The 15,360-nt window shown below is 39.3% G+C and overlaps 1 protein-coding gene across 16 annotated transcripts in view; it reads right to left on the reverse strand.

Moving 5' to 3' along the window:
• Positions 1-15,360, reverse strand: part of LOC111160646 (diphosphoinositol pentakisphosphate kinase 1) — a 43,680-nt gene that overhangs the window by 3,470 nt on the left and 24,850 nt on the right. For 15 of the 16 annotated variants that reach the window (XM_022523888.1, XM_022524007.1, XM_022523998.1 and 12 more), the window contains 2 exons: positions 14,067-14,204; positions 3,165-3,278 (listed from right to left, as the gene is read on the reverse strand). In XM_022523888.1, the coding sequence (XP_022379596.1) occupies positions 3,165-3,278; positions 14,067-14,204 (252 nt within the window). The remainder of the gene's footprint in view (positions 1-3,164; positions 3,279-14,066; positions 14,205-15,360) is intronic. The other variant, XM_022523926.1, reaches the window with a different exon arrangement.

Raw genomic sequence — 15,360 nt, forward strand, 5'->3', positions numbered from 1 at the left:
GAAGCAGAAGCGGGAAGGGCACCTGGGTGGCTCAGTCGGTTAAGTATCTGCCTCTGGCTCAGGTCATGATCTCAGGTCCTGGGATGGAGCGCCACATGGGACTCCCTGCTCAGCAAGGGGTCTGCTTCTCCCTCTGCCCCTCCCACCTCATGCTTCCTCTCTCTCTCCCTCTCAAAGAAAGAAGCAGAAGCAGGAGAAAGATAACGTTTCCAGAGGCAGTCAAAGCAATCTTGAGAAAGAAGAACAAAGCTGGAGGTATCACAATTCCAGATTTCAAGATATACTACAAAACTGTAGTAACCAAACAGTACTGACACAAAAAAAGACTCATAGATCGATGGAACAGAATAGAGACCCATGCTCATATGGTCAGTTAATCTATGACAAAGGAGACAAGGATATAGCAGGGGGAAAAGCAGTCTTTAGTAAATGGTGCTGGAAAAACTGGATAGCTACATGCAAAAGAATGAAACTGAACCACTTTCTGACACCATACACAAAAATAAACTCAAAATGGATTAAGGACCTAAATGTGAGACTTGAAACCATAAAAATCCTAGAAGCAAGCACAAGCAGTAATCTCTCTGACATTAGCCGTAGCAATATTTTTTTAGACATGTCTTCTGAGGCTAAGGGAAACAAAAGCAAAAATAAACTACTGGGACTATATTCAAATAAAAAGCTTTTGCACAACAAAGGAAACCACCAACAAAACAAAAAGGCAACCTAATGAACGATAAAAGATATTTGTAAATGTTACATCCAATAAAGGGTTAGCATCTAAAATATATAAAGAACTTGCACAACTCAACACCAAAAACCCCCAAATAATCCAATTAAAAAGTGGGTAGAGGACCTGAACAGACATTTTTCCAAAGTAGACATACAGATGGCCAACAGACACATGCAAAGATGTTCAATATCACTAATCATCAGGGAAATGCAAATCAAGACCACAGTGAGAAATCACCTCACACTTGTCAGAACAGCTAGAATCAGAAAGACAAGAAATAACAGAGAACGCTTTATGTTAACTAACTAGAATTAAAATAAAATCTTAAAAAAAAAAGACAAGAAATAGCAAGTGCTGGAGAGCATGTGTAAAAAAGGGAAAGTCTGTGCACTGCTGTTGGGAATGTAAATTGGTGTAGCCACTGCAGAAAACAGTAAGGAGGTTCCTCAAAAAATTAAAATAGAATTACCATATGATCCAGTAATTCCACTACTGAGTACTTGCCCAAAGAAAATGAAAACTAACTTCAAAAGATACATGCATCCCTATGTTTATTGTAGCATTATTTACAATAGCCAAGTTATGGAAGTAGCCCAAGTGTTCACCAACAGATGAATGGATAAAGAAGATGTATTAAAAAAAAAAAAAAAAAAAGAAGATACACACACACACACACACACACACACACAAATGTAACTCAACCATGAAAAGGATAAGATTTTACCATTTGTGACCATATGGATGGACCTAGAAGATACTATGCTAAGTGAAATAAAGGAAGACCAACACCACTGGTTTCACTTATATGCAGACTCCAAAAAGAAAAAAAAAAAAGAATAAACAAACAAATAAAAAGCAGAATCAGACCTAAAATACAGAGAACAAGCTGATGTGAAGGGGTGGTGAGAGGCTGGGCAAAATGGGTGAAGGGGAGTAGGAAAAACAGGCTTCCAGTTATGAAATGAGTAAGTCACAGGAACAAAAGGTACAGCACAGGGAATAGAGTAAATGGTACTGTACTAGCATTGTATTGTGACAGATAGTAGCTACACTTGGTGGTGATCATAGCATAATGTATAGTCTTATTGAACTAGTATGTTGTATAACATTGCATATCAACTATACTCAAATTAAAAAATGTATGTATTATTGGGGCGCCTGGGTGGCTCAGTGGGTTAAAGCCTCTGCCTTCGGCTCGGGTCATGATCCCAGGGTCCTGGGATCGAGCCCCGCATCGGGCTCTCTGCTCAGCGGGGAGCCTGCTTCCTCCTCTCTCTCTGCTTGCCTGTCTGCCTACCTGTGATCTCTGTCAGATAAATAAATAAAATCTTTAAAAAAATAAAAATAAAAAATGTATGTATTATTTAAAAAAAAGATTTCCAGGGGCATAAAACCTGTAAACATTCCAGGAGAGAGATAAAAGGAGCAATGGCAAGGTGAATGTAAGGTAATATGAAATTCAGCGGAAGAGATCTTGGTGTCGGAACGGAATGTTTCTTCTGCATACAGGGTGCCAATTCTGCAACTGTTTAACCCAATGCTGAAATATGAATCTCTGCTTCACTCCTATCCAATGAAATAATAAAAGCCATGTTTGATTTTTAGTTATTTTCTGGAGGCAGGTTGAATAAGGAAAGGATTGGTGTCTCTGGTCCTTATCCTCCCTCTGTCACCAGGATCTCCCCTTCCCTACAATTACACTAGGAAGTCCCTGTGACTCCACTATTCACACTGTTACCAAGGAAAATTAGTGGTAGGCTAGAGATTTTATTTGTTCATTTGTTTATTTATTTATTTATTTAGAGAGCACCAGTGGGAGGGGCAGAGGTAGAGAGAGAGAGAGACTCTGAAGCAGACTCGATCTCACAACCCTGAGACGTGACCTGAGCCTAATACAAGAGTCAAATACTTAACCAACTGTGCCACCCAGGGGGACCTTGTGATAGGCTAGAGGTTATAAAGAGATGAGAAAAAGCAGCGCTTCAATTTGAACTAACTAGAATCAGCTGAGAACAGACAACTTGAGAAAAGGGATATGTAGAAAGTAGTAGCAAATTCTAGTTTCCTTCTCCCAGCTTTTCTATATACTCAGGTATCCTCTCAAGTCATCTGTACTTGAGAAAGGTATAGAGACCAAATGGGAATCTGAGGAGAATGAAGTTTCTGTCCTTTGTTCCCCCAAAGTACTCTCTGGGACACTACCTTTTAGGAGCCTCTCCAATGAAACAGAGGGGTCATGGAGAATGGAGATAATGAGATAGAGTAAACAGATCCTCCCTTCACCTTGGAAGCAGATGAGACTGGTTTCCCTACTGGTTATTCTTGGTCTTTCAACCCTCATCTTCATTTCCCTCATGAGACAGGTCTCTCACTCACCAATCCCTCCATACCTCTTGGCCTTTCTCCAGGCAGTTCCAAAAGGATTACTTACACCAAGGGGGCTTCTCAGAGCGCTGCCGGAGTTGTAGGGTGGGTGAATGAAGAGTACGGGGTGGGGAAAATAGGCTATCTGAGGCTTGGTTGCTGTGCATAGAGTCAAAGAGGGCTGGATAGACAGGGGAGAAAGAAGGAAGGAAAAAAAGAGTTTGAGGAAGCATTCAAGAGTCACCGTTCTCAACATAAGTCAAAACCAACTTACACATTCTCAGGCTGAAAAGTAGCGTTTCCTAAGGATCCTTCATATAAACTGTTTTTAATATTTTAAAATTTATATTATGAATATTTTCAAACATTTTTTGCTCTCTCCCCATTCCCCCTTTTTAAAAAAAGTTGTTGGAAGACCAGTACAATCCATACTGATATCTTCATCTCCTATATTTACCACATCAGTGTGTTAACATTTTGCCATATTTGTTTCACCCATTTCTTCATGCGGAAGTTCTTTTTAAAAAATGACAGACATTACAAAACATTTTACCTCGAAATACATCAATATGCATCTCTAAAATATAAGGAATTTTTCCTACATAGCCACATACCATTAACAAACGTTATAAAATTTAAAAATAATACCCTAATATCGTCTAATACCCAATTCATATTTAAATCTCCCACAATTATTCCCCAAATGTCTTTTATTTTTTATTTTTTAAAAGATTTTATCTGTTTATTTGACAGAGAGAGAGAACAAGCAGGGGAAGCAGCAGAGGGAGAGAGAGAAGCAGGCTCCCCGCTGAGCAATGAGCCCCATGTGGGGCTTGATCCCAGGACCCCCGGATCATGACCTGAGCTGAAGACAGACACTTAACCGACTAAGCCACCCAGGTGCCCCCCCAAAATGTCTTTTATAGTAATATCCAAATATGAACCATGCATTGCATTTTGTTACATCTCCAAATTCTCTTTTAATCTAGCATATTATCTCCCCCAACACCATTTATTTTCCTCAAAGTGATTTTTTTTTCAAAGTGATCTTTTTAAAGATTTCTTTATTTATTTAAGAGAGAGGGCAAGCATGGGGTGCCTGGGTGGCTCTGTGGGTTAAGCTTCTGCCTTCAGCTCAGGTCATGATCTCAGGGTCCTGGGACTGAGTCCTCTATCAGCCTCTTTGTTCCGCAGGGAGCCTGCTTCCTCCTCTCTCTCTTTCTGCCTGCCTCTCTGCCTACTTGTGATCTCTGTCAAATAAATAAAATTTAAAAAAAGAGAGAGAGAGAGAGCAAACATGTGCACATGAGCAGGGAGAGGGGCAGAGGGAGAAGGGGGAGAATCTCAAGCAGACTCCCTGCTGAGCATGGAGCTGATGCTGGGCTTGGTCCCATGACCCTGAGATCATGACCTAAGCCAAAATCAAGAGTTGAATGCTTAACCAACTGAGTCACCCAGATGCCCCTCAGAGTGACTTTTTGAAAAGAACAGATCAGTTGTCTCATAGAACTATCATGTCTCACATTCTGGATTTGTCTAATTGCTCCCTCATAGAATCATTTAACTTGTTTCACTATTGCTTATATTTCTTATAAACTGGAAGTTATATATAAAAGTTTTGATTGGATGATTCAATTTAAATAACTTTGGTAAAAATACCAAATAGGTAATCCTATGTACTTTTATATCATATTAGAAGGACATAATATCTCACTGTCCCATTAAGTAAAGCTAAGTTTACTAACTGGGTTAAAGTGGTAGCCACAAGATCTCACCATAAAGTTTTCCCCTTCTGATTAGAGGTAATCCTTTGGCACCATGCAACCCCATCAACATCTTGCCTAATTGTGTTAGTATCCATTGATGATTCTTAATTCTTTAAGTGGTGATTTTCTATTTTTTAATTTTTTAAAAAATTATTTTTATTAACATATAATATATTATTTCCCCCAGGGGTACAGGTCTGTGAATTGTCAGGCTTACACATTTCACAGCACTTACCATATCACATACCCTCCCCAATGTCCATAACCCAACCACCCTCTCCCTACCCCCTACCCCCAGCAACCCTCAGTTTGTTTTGTGAGATTAAGAGTCTCTTATGGTTTGTCATGATTTTCTTTTTTTCTTTTTTTTTTTTTTTTAAGAGTTTATTTGACTGACAGAGATCAGAAGTAGGCAGAGAGGCCGGGCGGGGCGTTGGGGCGGGGGGGGGGGGGGGGGGGCCGGGGGGAGGGAAGCAGGCTCCCTGCTGAGCAGAGAACCCGATGAGGGGCTCGATCCCAGGACCCTGGGATCACGACCTGAGCCGAAGGCAGAGGCTTTAACCCACTGAGCCACCCAGGTGCCCCGATTTCCTATTTTTTTAAAAGATTCCACTTATTCATTTGACAGAAAGAGAGAGGGAGAGAGGGAACACAAGCAGGGGGAGTGGGAGAGGGAGAAGCAAGCCTCCTGCTTAGCAGAGAGCCTGATGTAGGGCTCAATCCCAGAACCCTGGGACCATGACCCGAGCCAAAGGCAGACACCCAACAACTGAGCCACCCAGGCACCCCAAGTGGTGATTTTCTAATTCTATCAATCCTCCAACATTTATTAGCTGGTATATTTTCTGTAAAAAAGAGCTTTCCCTCTGGGGCTATTTGATTACACTGAAATGCAGTTCCTACTGAAAAGGTAGAATAAGTGTTTATTTCCTTTTAATTAGTTTTCAGAGAAAAGAGGTGGTAAAAAGTATTTTCCAAATGTGGCAGATTTTTAAAATTTATTTTTATTTAATTAATTAATTAATTTTTATTATTTTATTTTTGCTTTCTTTTTTGTAGAATTATTTACTTATTATTTATTATGAGTTTGTGGATTTTTATATTTCAGTGTACTTTAGTCAATTATAGTAACTTATTTTTTTTTTTATTTATTTTTTTTAACGATTTTATTTATTTATTTGACAGACAGAGATCACAAGTAGGCAGAGAGAGAGAGGAGGAAGCAGGCTCCCCACAGAGCAGAGAGCCTGATGTGGGGCTCGGTCCCAGGACCCTGGGATCATGACCTGAGCCAAAGGCAGAGGCTTTAACCTACTGAGCCACCCAGGCACCCGTAACTTATTATTTTGAATGCTAAAATGTTCCAGTTGTATCACTTCTTGGCCTTTTGGCTAAGATCAAGTGTAAAATGTTCCAGTTGTGGTAAGAGCTTCTTCAGGCTTGACTGCTTCCTCACTTCTGTTACAATATGCCTCAGGATGACCTTGTACTTTCCTTGCCCTAGACCATGTATTCTCAACAAACTTGGTTCTTGGTGAGGGCAAAAAAATTTTTAGGTATCCCATTGGTTTGTGGTCCATCACATAGCCATGGACCATAAACAGACATATATTGTATATTTGTGGTATTAAAATTTCCTGTGGGAAGGTTACTAAGGAAAAGAATGTCTAAAAAGACTGAAGGGTGGTGTGAACATGGGATGTCTTTCTACCTATTTAGATCATCTTTATTTCAGCGATGTTTTGTAGTTTTCAGTGTACAAGTCTTTAAACTTATTGGTTAAATTTGTTCCCAGGTATTTTATTTTGTGGATGCTATTATAAATTATATTGTTCTCTTAATTTCCTTTTTGGACTTTTCATTGCTGGTATAGGGACACAAAATTGATTTTTGTGAGTTGATCTTGTCCCTGCAAACTGTGCTGAACTTGTTCATTAGTTCTGGAAGTTTTTTTGAGGATTCTCTGCATTTTTTCTACATAGGACCATGTCCTCTGCGAATAGAGATAGTTTTAATTTCTCCTTTCCAATTTCTAAGCCAATTTTTTTTCTTGCCTAATTGTTCTGCCTAAATTACCAGTACAATGTTGAACAGCAGTGGTAAATGTGGGCATCCTTTCCTTGTTCCTGATCATAGGGGAAAAACTTTCAGTCTTTCACCAGTGAGTATAATGTGCACTATGGGTTGTTCATAAATGCCCTTTATTATGTTGAGGAAGTTTCCTTCCATTCTTAGTTTGCTGGTTGTTTTTATCATGAAAGGGTAGTGGATTTTATCAAATTAAAGGTAGTGGATTTTATCAAATTAAGATTTTATTTAATTAATTTTACCAAATTAAGATGATTTTGAGTTTTTCCCTTTGTTCTTTTAATATAGTATACTACACTGAGTGATTTTCTTATTTTGAATCACCCTTGCATTCTTGAGATAAATCTCACGTTGTCAACTTGCTGTTAGATTTGGTTTGCTAGTATTTTATTGGGAGCTTTTGCTTCTGGGCCACCTGACTGGCTCAGTCGGTTAAAGATCTGATTCTTGACCTCAACTCAGGTCTTCAACTCAGTGTCATGAGCTCAAGCCCCTCATTGGGCATGGCACCTACCCAAAAAAATACAGAGAATTTTTGCTTCTATATTCATAAGGGATTCAGGTCTGTTGTTTTCTTACGGTGTCTTTGTCTGGCTTTCATATCAGGGTAATGCTGGCTTCTAGAACTGTTTGGTAGATTTCACCAGTGAAGTTATCTTATCCTGGACTTTTCTTTGTTAAAAGTTTTTCTACTGATTCAGTCTTTTTCTGTGTTATAGATTATGTTCAGATTTTCCACTTCTTCTTGGGTCAATTTTTATAGTTTATGTGCTTCTAGGAATTTGTTTATCTAGGTTATGTAATTCATTGGCATGTAACTGTTCATAGTGCTCTTTTTAAAAAAATTCTATTTACTTATTTGAGAGAGTGAAAATGAGCACATGCGTGCATGAGTGGGGGCGGGGGGGAGGGGACAGGGAGAGGGAGAAGCAGACTCCTCACTGAGCAGGGAGCCAGATGTGTGGACCTTGGGAACATGACCTGAGCTGAAGGCAAATTCTTAACTGACTGAGCTACCCAGGTGCCCCCATAGTGCTCTTATAATTCTTTTTATTTCTGTAAGGTCAGTAGCAATGTCCCCACTTTTATTCCTGATTTTGGTTATTTTGCATCAACTCTCAATTTTTCTTAGTCTGCTAAATGTTTGTCAATTTTGTTGATTTTTTTTCAAAGAACCAACTTTTGGTTTTGCTGATTCTGTTTTCTATTCTTTACTTCTTTGTTCTAATCCTTATTATTTCAATCTTTCTATTAGCTTTGGGTTTAGTTTGTTCTTCTTTTCTTACTTCTTTAAGGTATACAGTTAGGTTTTTGGTTTATGATCTTTCCTGGGTTTAAATGTAGGTGTTTACAGCTGTAAATTTCTCCCTTAGCACTGATTTTGCTGCATTCCATAACTTCTGGAATGTTGCATTTTCACTTTCATTCATCTCAAAGTACATTCTAATTTCCCATGTGATTTCTTCCTTGACCTGAAGAAGGTTAAGAATGTGTTTAATTTCAACATATTCCTTTCATTAATGATTTCTAGCACCATTCTCCACTGTGCTAGAGAGGATATTTTGTATGATTTCAATCTTTTAAAATTATTTAACTTTTTTTTGTGGCCTACCATATGGTGTATCATGTGCATTTAAGAAGAATCTGTATTTTGTTGGTGGTAGGATGTTCTATATGTCTCTTAGGTTTAGCTGGTTTAGAGTGTTACTGAGAAACTCTCTGTTTCCTTACTGATCTTCTGTCTGGTTGTTTTATCTATTATTAAAGGTGAGATATTAAAGTCTACAACTGTTATTGTAGAACTATCTACTTATCCCTTCAATTCTGTCAATGTTTGCTTCATATATTTGGGGGCTTTGTTGTTTGGTGGATATATGTTTATAATTTTTGTATGCTCTTGATGAATTAACCTTTTAATCAATATATAATGACATCTGTCTCTTAGAACAATTTTTGACTTAAAGATTATGTTGTCTAACATTAATATAGTTACCCCAGCTCTCATTTGGTTATTATTTGCATGGAATATCTTTTTCTATTCTTTCATTTTCAACCTATTTGTACTGTTGGATCTAAAGTGAGTTTTGTGTAGACAACATACAGTTGGATGATTTTTTAAAAAATCCATTCTGCTGGGGCGCCTGGGGGTAGTCAGTTGGGCATCCTACTCTTGGTTTCAGCTCAGGTTGTGGTCTCAGGGTGGTGGGATTGAGCCCTGCATCAGGCTCTACCCTCAGTGGGGAGTCTGCTTGGGACTTCTCTCCTTCTCCCTCTGTCCCTCCACACTCTCCATCTTCAGTTTCTCTCTGTCTCTAAAATAAATAAATAAATCTTTTTAAAAATCCATTCTTAAAAAAATATCCATTCTGCTAATCTCTGCCTTTTAATTGGAGAGTTTTATTCATTTACATTGTAGACTAGTCAATAATAAGGAGGGGCTTAATTCTGCTATTTCACTATTTTTTATATATCTTAGACTGTATTTTGTTCCTCATTTCCTCTGTTACTAACATCTTTGTGGGTTTGTTTTTTTTTTTAAGATTTTATTTATTTGAGACAGAGAACAAGTAGTGGGGAGTAGCAGAGGGAGAAAGAGAGAAGCAGACTCCCTGTTGAGTAGGAAGGCCAACGTAGGGCTCAACCCCCGGACCTGGATATTACGACCTGAGCTGAAGGCAAACATCCAGCTGACTGAGCCATCCAGGCACCCCTCATCTTGTGTTTAAATGATTTGTTTGTAGTGTATCATTTTGATTCCCTTCTTATTTCTTTTTCTGTGCATTTTTTAGATATTTTATAGTGGTTACTATGGAGATACAATTAATATCCTGAATTTCAACAATCTTGTTTGAATTGATGGCAAATTTAGCTTCAGTAACATAAAAACTCTGCTCCTATAAAGCTCAGTCCTCACCTTATGTTATTGTCACAAATTATTATATCGTTATGTATTGCATGCCCATTAATACAGACTTGTAATGACTATTTTATTCATTTGTGTGTTAAATTATGATGAAACAAAAAAAGGAGTTACAAACCAAAAATACAGAAATGCTGACTTTTAGATTTACCAATGTAATTACCTTTACCAGGGTTCTTCATTTTTTGGTATGGTATCAAGTCACTATCTAGTATCATTTTATTTCATCCCAAAAAGCTTTTAGCATTTCTTGTAAGCCAGTTTTACTTGTGAAAAACTCCTTCAACTTTCGTTTACCTGGTAATGTCTTAATTTCTTCTTCATTTCTTAACAGTTTGGCTAGACAAAGAATTCTTGGTTGACTTTTTTTTTTCTTTTAGCACTTTATATACGTCATCCCACTGCTTTCTGGCCGCTGTGATTTCTTTTTTTTTTTTTTAAAGATTTTTATTTATTTATTTGACAGACACAGATCACAGGTAGGCAGAGAGGCAGGCAGAGAGAGAGGAAGGGAAGCAGACTCCCTGTTGAGCAGAGAGCCTGATGCAGGGCTCGATCCCAGGACTCTGGGATCATGATCTGAGCCGAAGGCAGAGGCTTTAACCCACTGAGCCACTCAGGCACCCTACCTCTGTGATTTATGATGAGAAATTGGTTGTTAGGGGCACCTGAATGGCTCAGTGGGTTAAGCATCTGCCTTTGGCTCAGGTCATGATCCTAGAGTCCTGGGATTAAGCCCCCACATGGGGCTCCTTGCTCAGCAGGGAGCATGCTTCTCACTCTGCCTGTCAAATAAATTTTAAAAATCTTTAAAAAAAAAAAGGAAATTGGTTGTTAATTTTATTAAAGATCCCTTGTATGCGATAAGTTGCTTTTCTTTTGCTACTTTCAAGATTTTCTGTCTTTTGACAATTTGATTATAGTATATCTCAGTGGGGATCTCTTTGAATTTATCCTTGTTGGTGTTTGAACTATTTGGATGTATAGATTTGTGTCTTTATCCAAGTTGAGAAAGGGCTCTTCAGAGCCCTTATTTCTTCAAATATTTTTTCTGCCTCTTTCTGTCTTCTCCTTCTGAGACTCTGATCATGCATATGCTGGGTTTTTTTTTTTGTTTTGTTTTTGTTTTTGTTTTTTTTGACAGAGAAAGAGAGGGAGCTTGAGCTGGGGGGAGCAGCAGAGGGAGAGGAAGAAGCAGGTGCCCGGAGGAGCAAGGAGCCTGATGTGGGGCTTGATTCCAGGACCCCGGGATCATGACCTGAGCTAAAGGCATATGCTTAACTGACTGAGCTACCCAGGCAACTGTGTATGTTCATATTCTTGATGGTGTCCCACAGATCTCTATAGCTCTGTTAATTTTTTTTCTTGTTCTTTTTTTCTTTCTCCTCTTCAGACTAGACATTTTCAAATGACTTATCTTTAATTTTGCTGACTCTTTCTTTCGCCTGCTCGTATCTTCTAAGACCCCTTCTAGTGAATTTTGCATTTCTGTTATACTTTTCACTCTCAGAATTTGTTTGGTTTCTTTTTATATTTTCTATATCTTTAATGATATTCTGTATTTGCTGAGACATCATTCTCCTGATTTCATTCAGTTCTCTATCATTCCCCGTAGCTCTTTAAACATATTTAAGATAGCGGATTTAAATTCCTTGTCCCAGTAAGTCTAACATCTGTTTTTCTTTAGCAACTGTTTCTGTTCATTTCTTCTGTAAATGGACCATACTGTCCTGTATCTTTGCATATTTTATTGAAAACTGGACATTTTGAACATTGTAATTTTGCTAACTCTGAATATCAGATTATCCCCCCACCCCAGGGCTTGTTTGCTGTGGGCTGGGGCTGTTTATTGACTTTTCTAAGCTATTTTTGTTACGTCTGTCTTTGTCATATGTGGTCTCTGAAATCTCTTTCCTTTAGCTTATTTCACAGCTAGTGGTTTTTTGTTTTTTTTGGGGGGTTTTTTAGATTTTATTTATTTGAGACAGAGAGAGAGAGAGAGAGAACAAGCAGGGAGAGAGGGGCAGAGAGAGGGGAAAAGTGAGAGGCAGATTCCCCAAAGACTCCCTGACACGAGGCTTGATCCCAGGACCCCAAGATCACGATCTGAGCTGTAGTCAAACATTTAATCAACTGAGCCACCCAGATGCCCCACAGCTAGTATTCTGACAAGAATTTCCTTGACTGCCAAGAACCAAAAGAAGGGAAGAGGAAGATGGGGGGAAAGGAGGCAAAGGGAGGGGAGAGGAATTCTCTGTCTTTGCAGATTGGTTCTTTGTTGAGGTATTCCTTCAACATTTAGCTAGACTGTTTACAAATCCCTCTTAGCCTTCAATTCTTGCCTGCGCTGAGTCTAGAGTTCGGGCAGAGGAAAAATTTTAGGGTAGTCTCATGTGTTTTCTGTGCCTGTGTCCCTCCCTAGGCATGCACATGGCTTCTAACTTCCCTAGTATATGTGGGGGCTTTTGAATGCCTTAATTTTCCTTTTTAAAATGTATTTTATTTATTTATTTGTCAGAGAGAGAGCAAGTGAGAGTGAGCACAAGCAGGGAGAGCAGCAGGCAGAGGGAGAAGCAGGCTCCCCAGTGATCAAGGAGCCAGATGAGGGACTTCATCCTAGGATCATGACCTGAGCTGAAGGCAGACACTTAACTGACTGAGCCACCCAGGCATCCCTTGAATGCCTTAATTTTCCAAAGAAACTCTCTACCTAAGTTTTTACTCCAGGTTTTCGGCACACTTATTGTCTGCCTCAATTATAATTTTTGTCCCAGGCAGCAGTATGTTGTTCATTTGCCTTACAATGTTTTCAGGGGACACTTTCTGCATAGCTACTTTCCTGCCCTGATTCAATGAAACAAAGGTAAGCACCTTGTGACAGTTCTTCAAGTTAAACAAGTTAGAGTGGATAAGTTAGACAAACACAATTCTTCGAGAATAAAGTCTGTTCTGCTCCTTTAGGAACTAGGGACCAGAGTTTCACACTGACACCATGCTCTGCTATCTTTAAGACTGCTGTTGAGGTGGAGGAGAGGGTAGGATAAGAGAAAGAAAAATGATAGGAAGCTTCCTGCCATTCTTAGGGTGCCTCTTTCTTGATTTAGCATTTTTCTGGCTGCTACAAACTTTTATTTTCCAGAGGTCTGACAAAGCTGATTCTGATAGTTTTTGATTGATTTTTTGGTGTTTCTGTGAAGGACAAACCCTTGGAGCAACCTATTGCTTAATTTTTACATTTAGATTTCTGAAACATATGGAGTTCATATATATATGAACTCCATATATATGAACAAATATCTTCATATATAGCATGAAGTATTAATTCAATTTTAATTTTTGTCAAATGACCACCTAGCTGTGCCAACTTTACTTACTGAAAAATCTATCTTGGGGTACCTGGGTAGCTCAGTCGGTTAAGTGCCTGCCTTCAGCTCAGGTCATGATCTCAGGGTCCTGGGATTGAGCCCTGCATGGGGATTTCTGCTCAGTGGGGAGCCTGCTTCTCCCTCTCGGTCTGCCCCTTGTGCTCGCTCCCTCTCTCTCAAATAATCAAATAAAATCTTAAAAAAAAAAAAAAGTCTGTCTTTCCCCCAATATTTTGAAATGCTAACTTCATCTATTTCTAGGTCTTCTATTTTGTTTGATTGGTCTCTCTCTATTCATGTATGAATACAACAGTGTTTTCGTTATAGAAGTTTTATGGAATGTTATAAAATCTGATAGGGCTAGTAGCTTTTCATTACTCTGGGGTGCCTGGGTGGCTCAGTTGGTTAAGTGCCTGCCTTCAGCTCAGGTCATGATCCTAGGGTCCTGGGATTGAGCCCCATGTGGGATCGACCCAGTCCCTGGGTCCCTTCTCTGAGCAGGGAGCCTGCTTCTCCCTCTCCCTCTGCCCCTCCCCCCAGCTCATGCACAGACACACACATTCTCTCTCTCTCTCAAATGAAAAAATATATATATATAAAAAAACCACCTTTTCAAAACTTTTCAATTTGTCTGACTTTAGAAAAACATCAGCATTTTTATTGGAATCATGTTAAATTTATAAATTAACTTGGGAAGTTATGATGTTGAACTGGCCTATGCAATTAAATAATTTTTCAAGGCTAGTTCTGTGTCTTTTTGGAGCGCCTAAAGGAAGGATAGGAATAGGGACAGAGACAGGGGTACAAGATAAGAAGAGTATTCTCCATACCTGCAGATGCCTGTGCTTGAGCATCAGTATGGCGCTGGCAGACTCTACTTAGGAATTCACTCACTTGACGCAGGGAAAGGGCATTATGCAGTGTTTCCAGGGGGTAGATGGTAGGCACCATGGAACACCCTTCAAATCCTATTAGAAAAGAGATGGGCAAAGTCAATGTTATTCCTGCCAGATATACCCCAACTGTCCAAGGAAGCATGGTGAGTCCCTGAGAGCCATCAGGAGAATCCATGGCTTTTGGAGTATGGGGTATCCAAGATTTCAGGAGAGGGAACTCTTTAGAGCCCCTACAGGTGTCTGTTTCTCACCTCCAGAATCCTAAGAAATCTACCTGCTAAGGCCTCCAAGTGAATCAAATCACCTCTCATCCTACCCATGGAGAGCCTGTAATGACCCATGGAAACATCAACAGAATTCCAATAGGGTAAGCACCTATATTGCTCTTGCTCTTTCTAGGGGAATAAAACAAAAGTCCAGAGGTAAGGGGTGAAACTGAAGGTCTAAATGAGGTAGGGAGGTCATGGAGCTGGGAAGAAACAGCAGATTTTAGGGATTGTGTAAAGAGAACCGGATTAAGGAGGAAGGCATGGAATCTGAAGAAGGATTCATGCAGATTTGGGATATGGGTAGAAAGGCTAGAATATCTGGAAGCAAGCTGGAGAGCATGCAATACACATGAAGCTCAGCCAAGGGAAAAAACATGCATGAACAGGCTGGGGGATGGAAGTTCTTTCTTGGTCATTTCCATCACATCAAAGCTTCTCCCTTCTGCTCTCACTGGAAAACCCTAGACTTGCTAGGATTTCTCTATTCCATCAGGAAAATGAGGAAAATCTCTAGGAAGAAGAATAAATTCTGATTCTCTATCTGAACCCAACAATCCCCATGTAGGTTCACCAGTCTGGTTAGGGTAAAGGGTAAAACCTAAATATAATAACCCTAATCCCAGAGCGTGTTTATGAAAAAAAATGTTTCCATGGGAGGATCAAGAAGCATTGTCATCTTAAGCATTGTTTCAGCCTGCAATCTTTCCTATGTTTCTTTAAAACTCCTTAAAGAAACTAATAGTAGGCAGGACAGCAATATCTATGTAAGACATAGCCTCCTGTTCACTAACAAGTAAAACCTGTAATTAGAAAGGATTATACCTGACCATCTTCTAACTCTGGACCTTGTTTGCTTCAAAGATTCAATTAAGACCTTTGTGCCTCAATTCCGTGCCCCGACCCCCACCCCCCGTACTCTTGTGGCAGGAGCGTCAGAGAAGTACAGTCTCTAGCTCCTC

The sequence above is a fragment of the Enhydra lutris genome, unplaced genomic scaffold (assembly GCF_002288905.1).
Source record: "Enhydra lutris kenyoni isolate GAN:26980312 unplaced genomic scaffold, ASM228890v2 scaffoldscaffold4, whole genome shotgun sequence".
Classification (NCBI taxonomy): domain Eukaryota; kingdom Metazoa; phylum Chordata; class Mammalia; order Carnivora; family Mustelidae; genus Enhydra; species Enhydra lutris.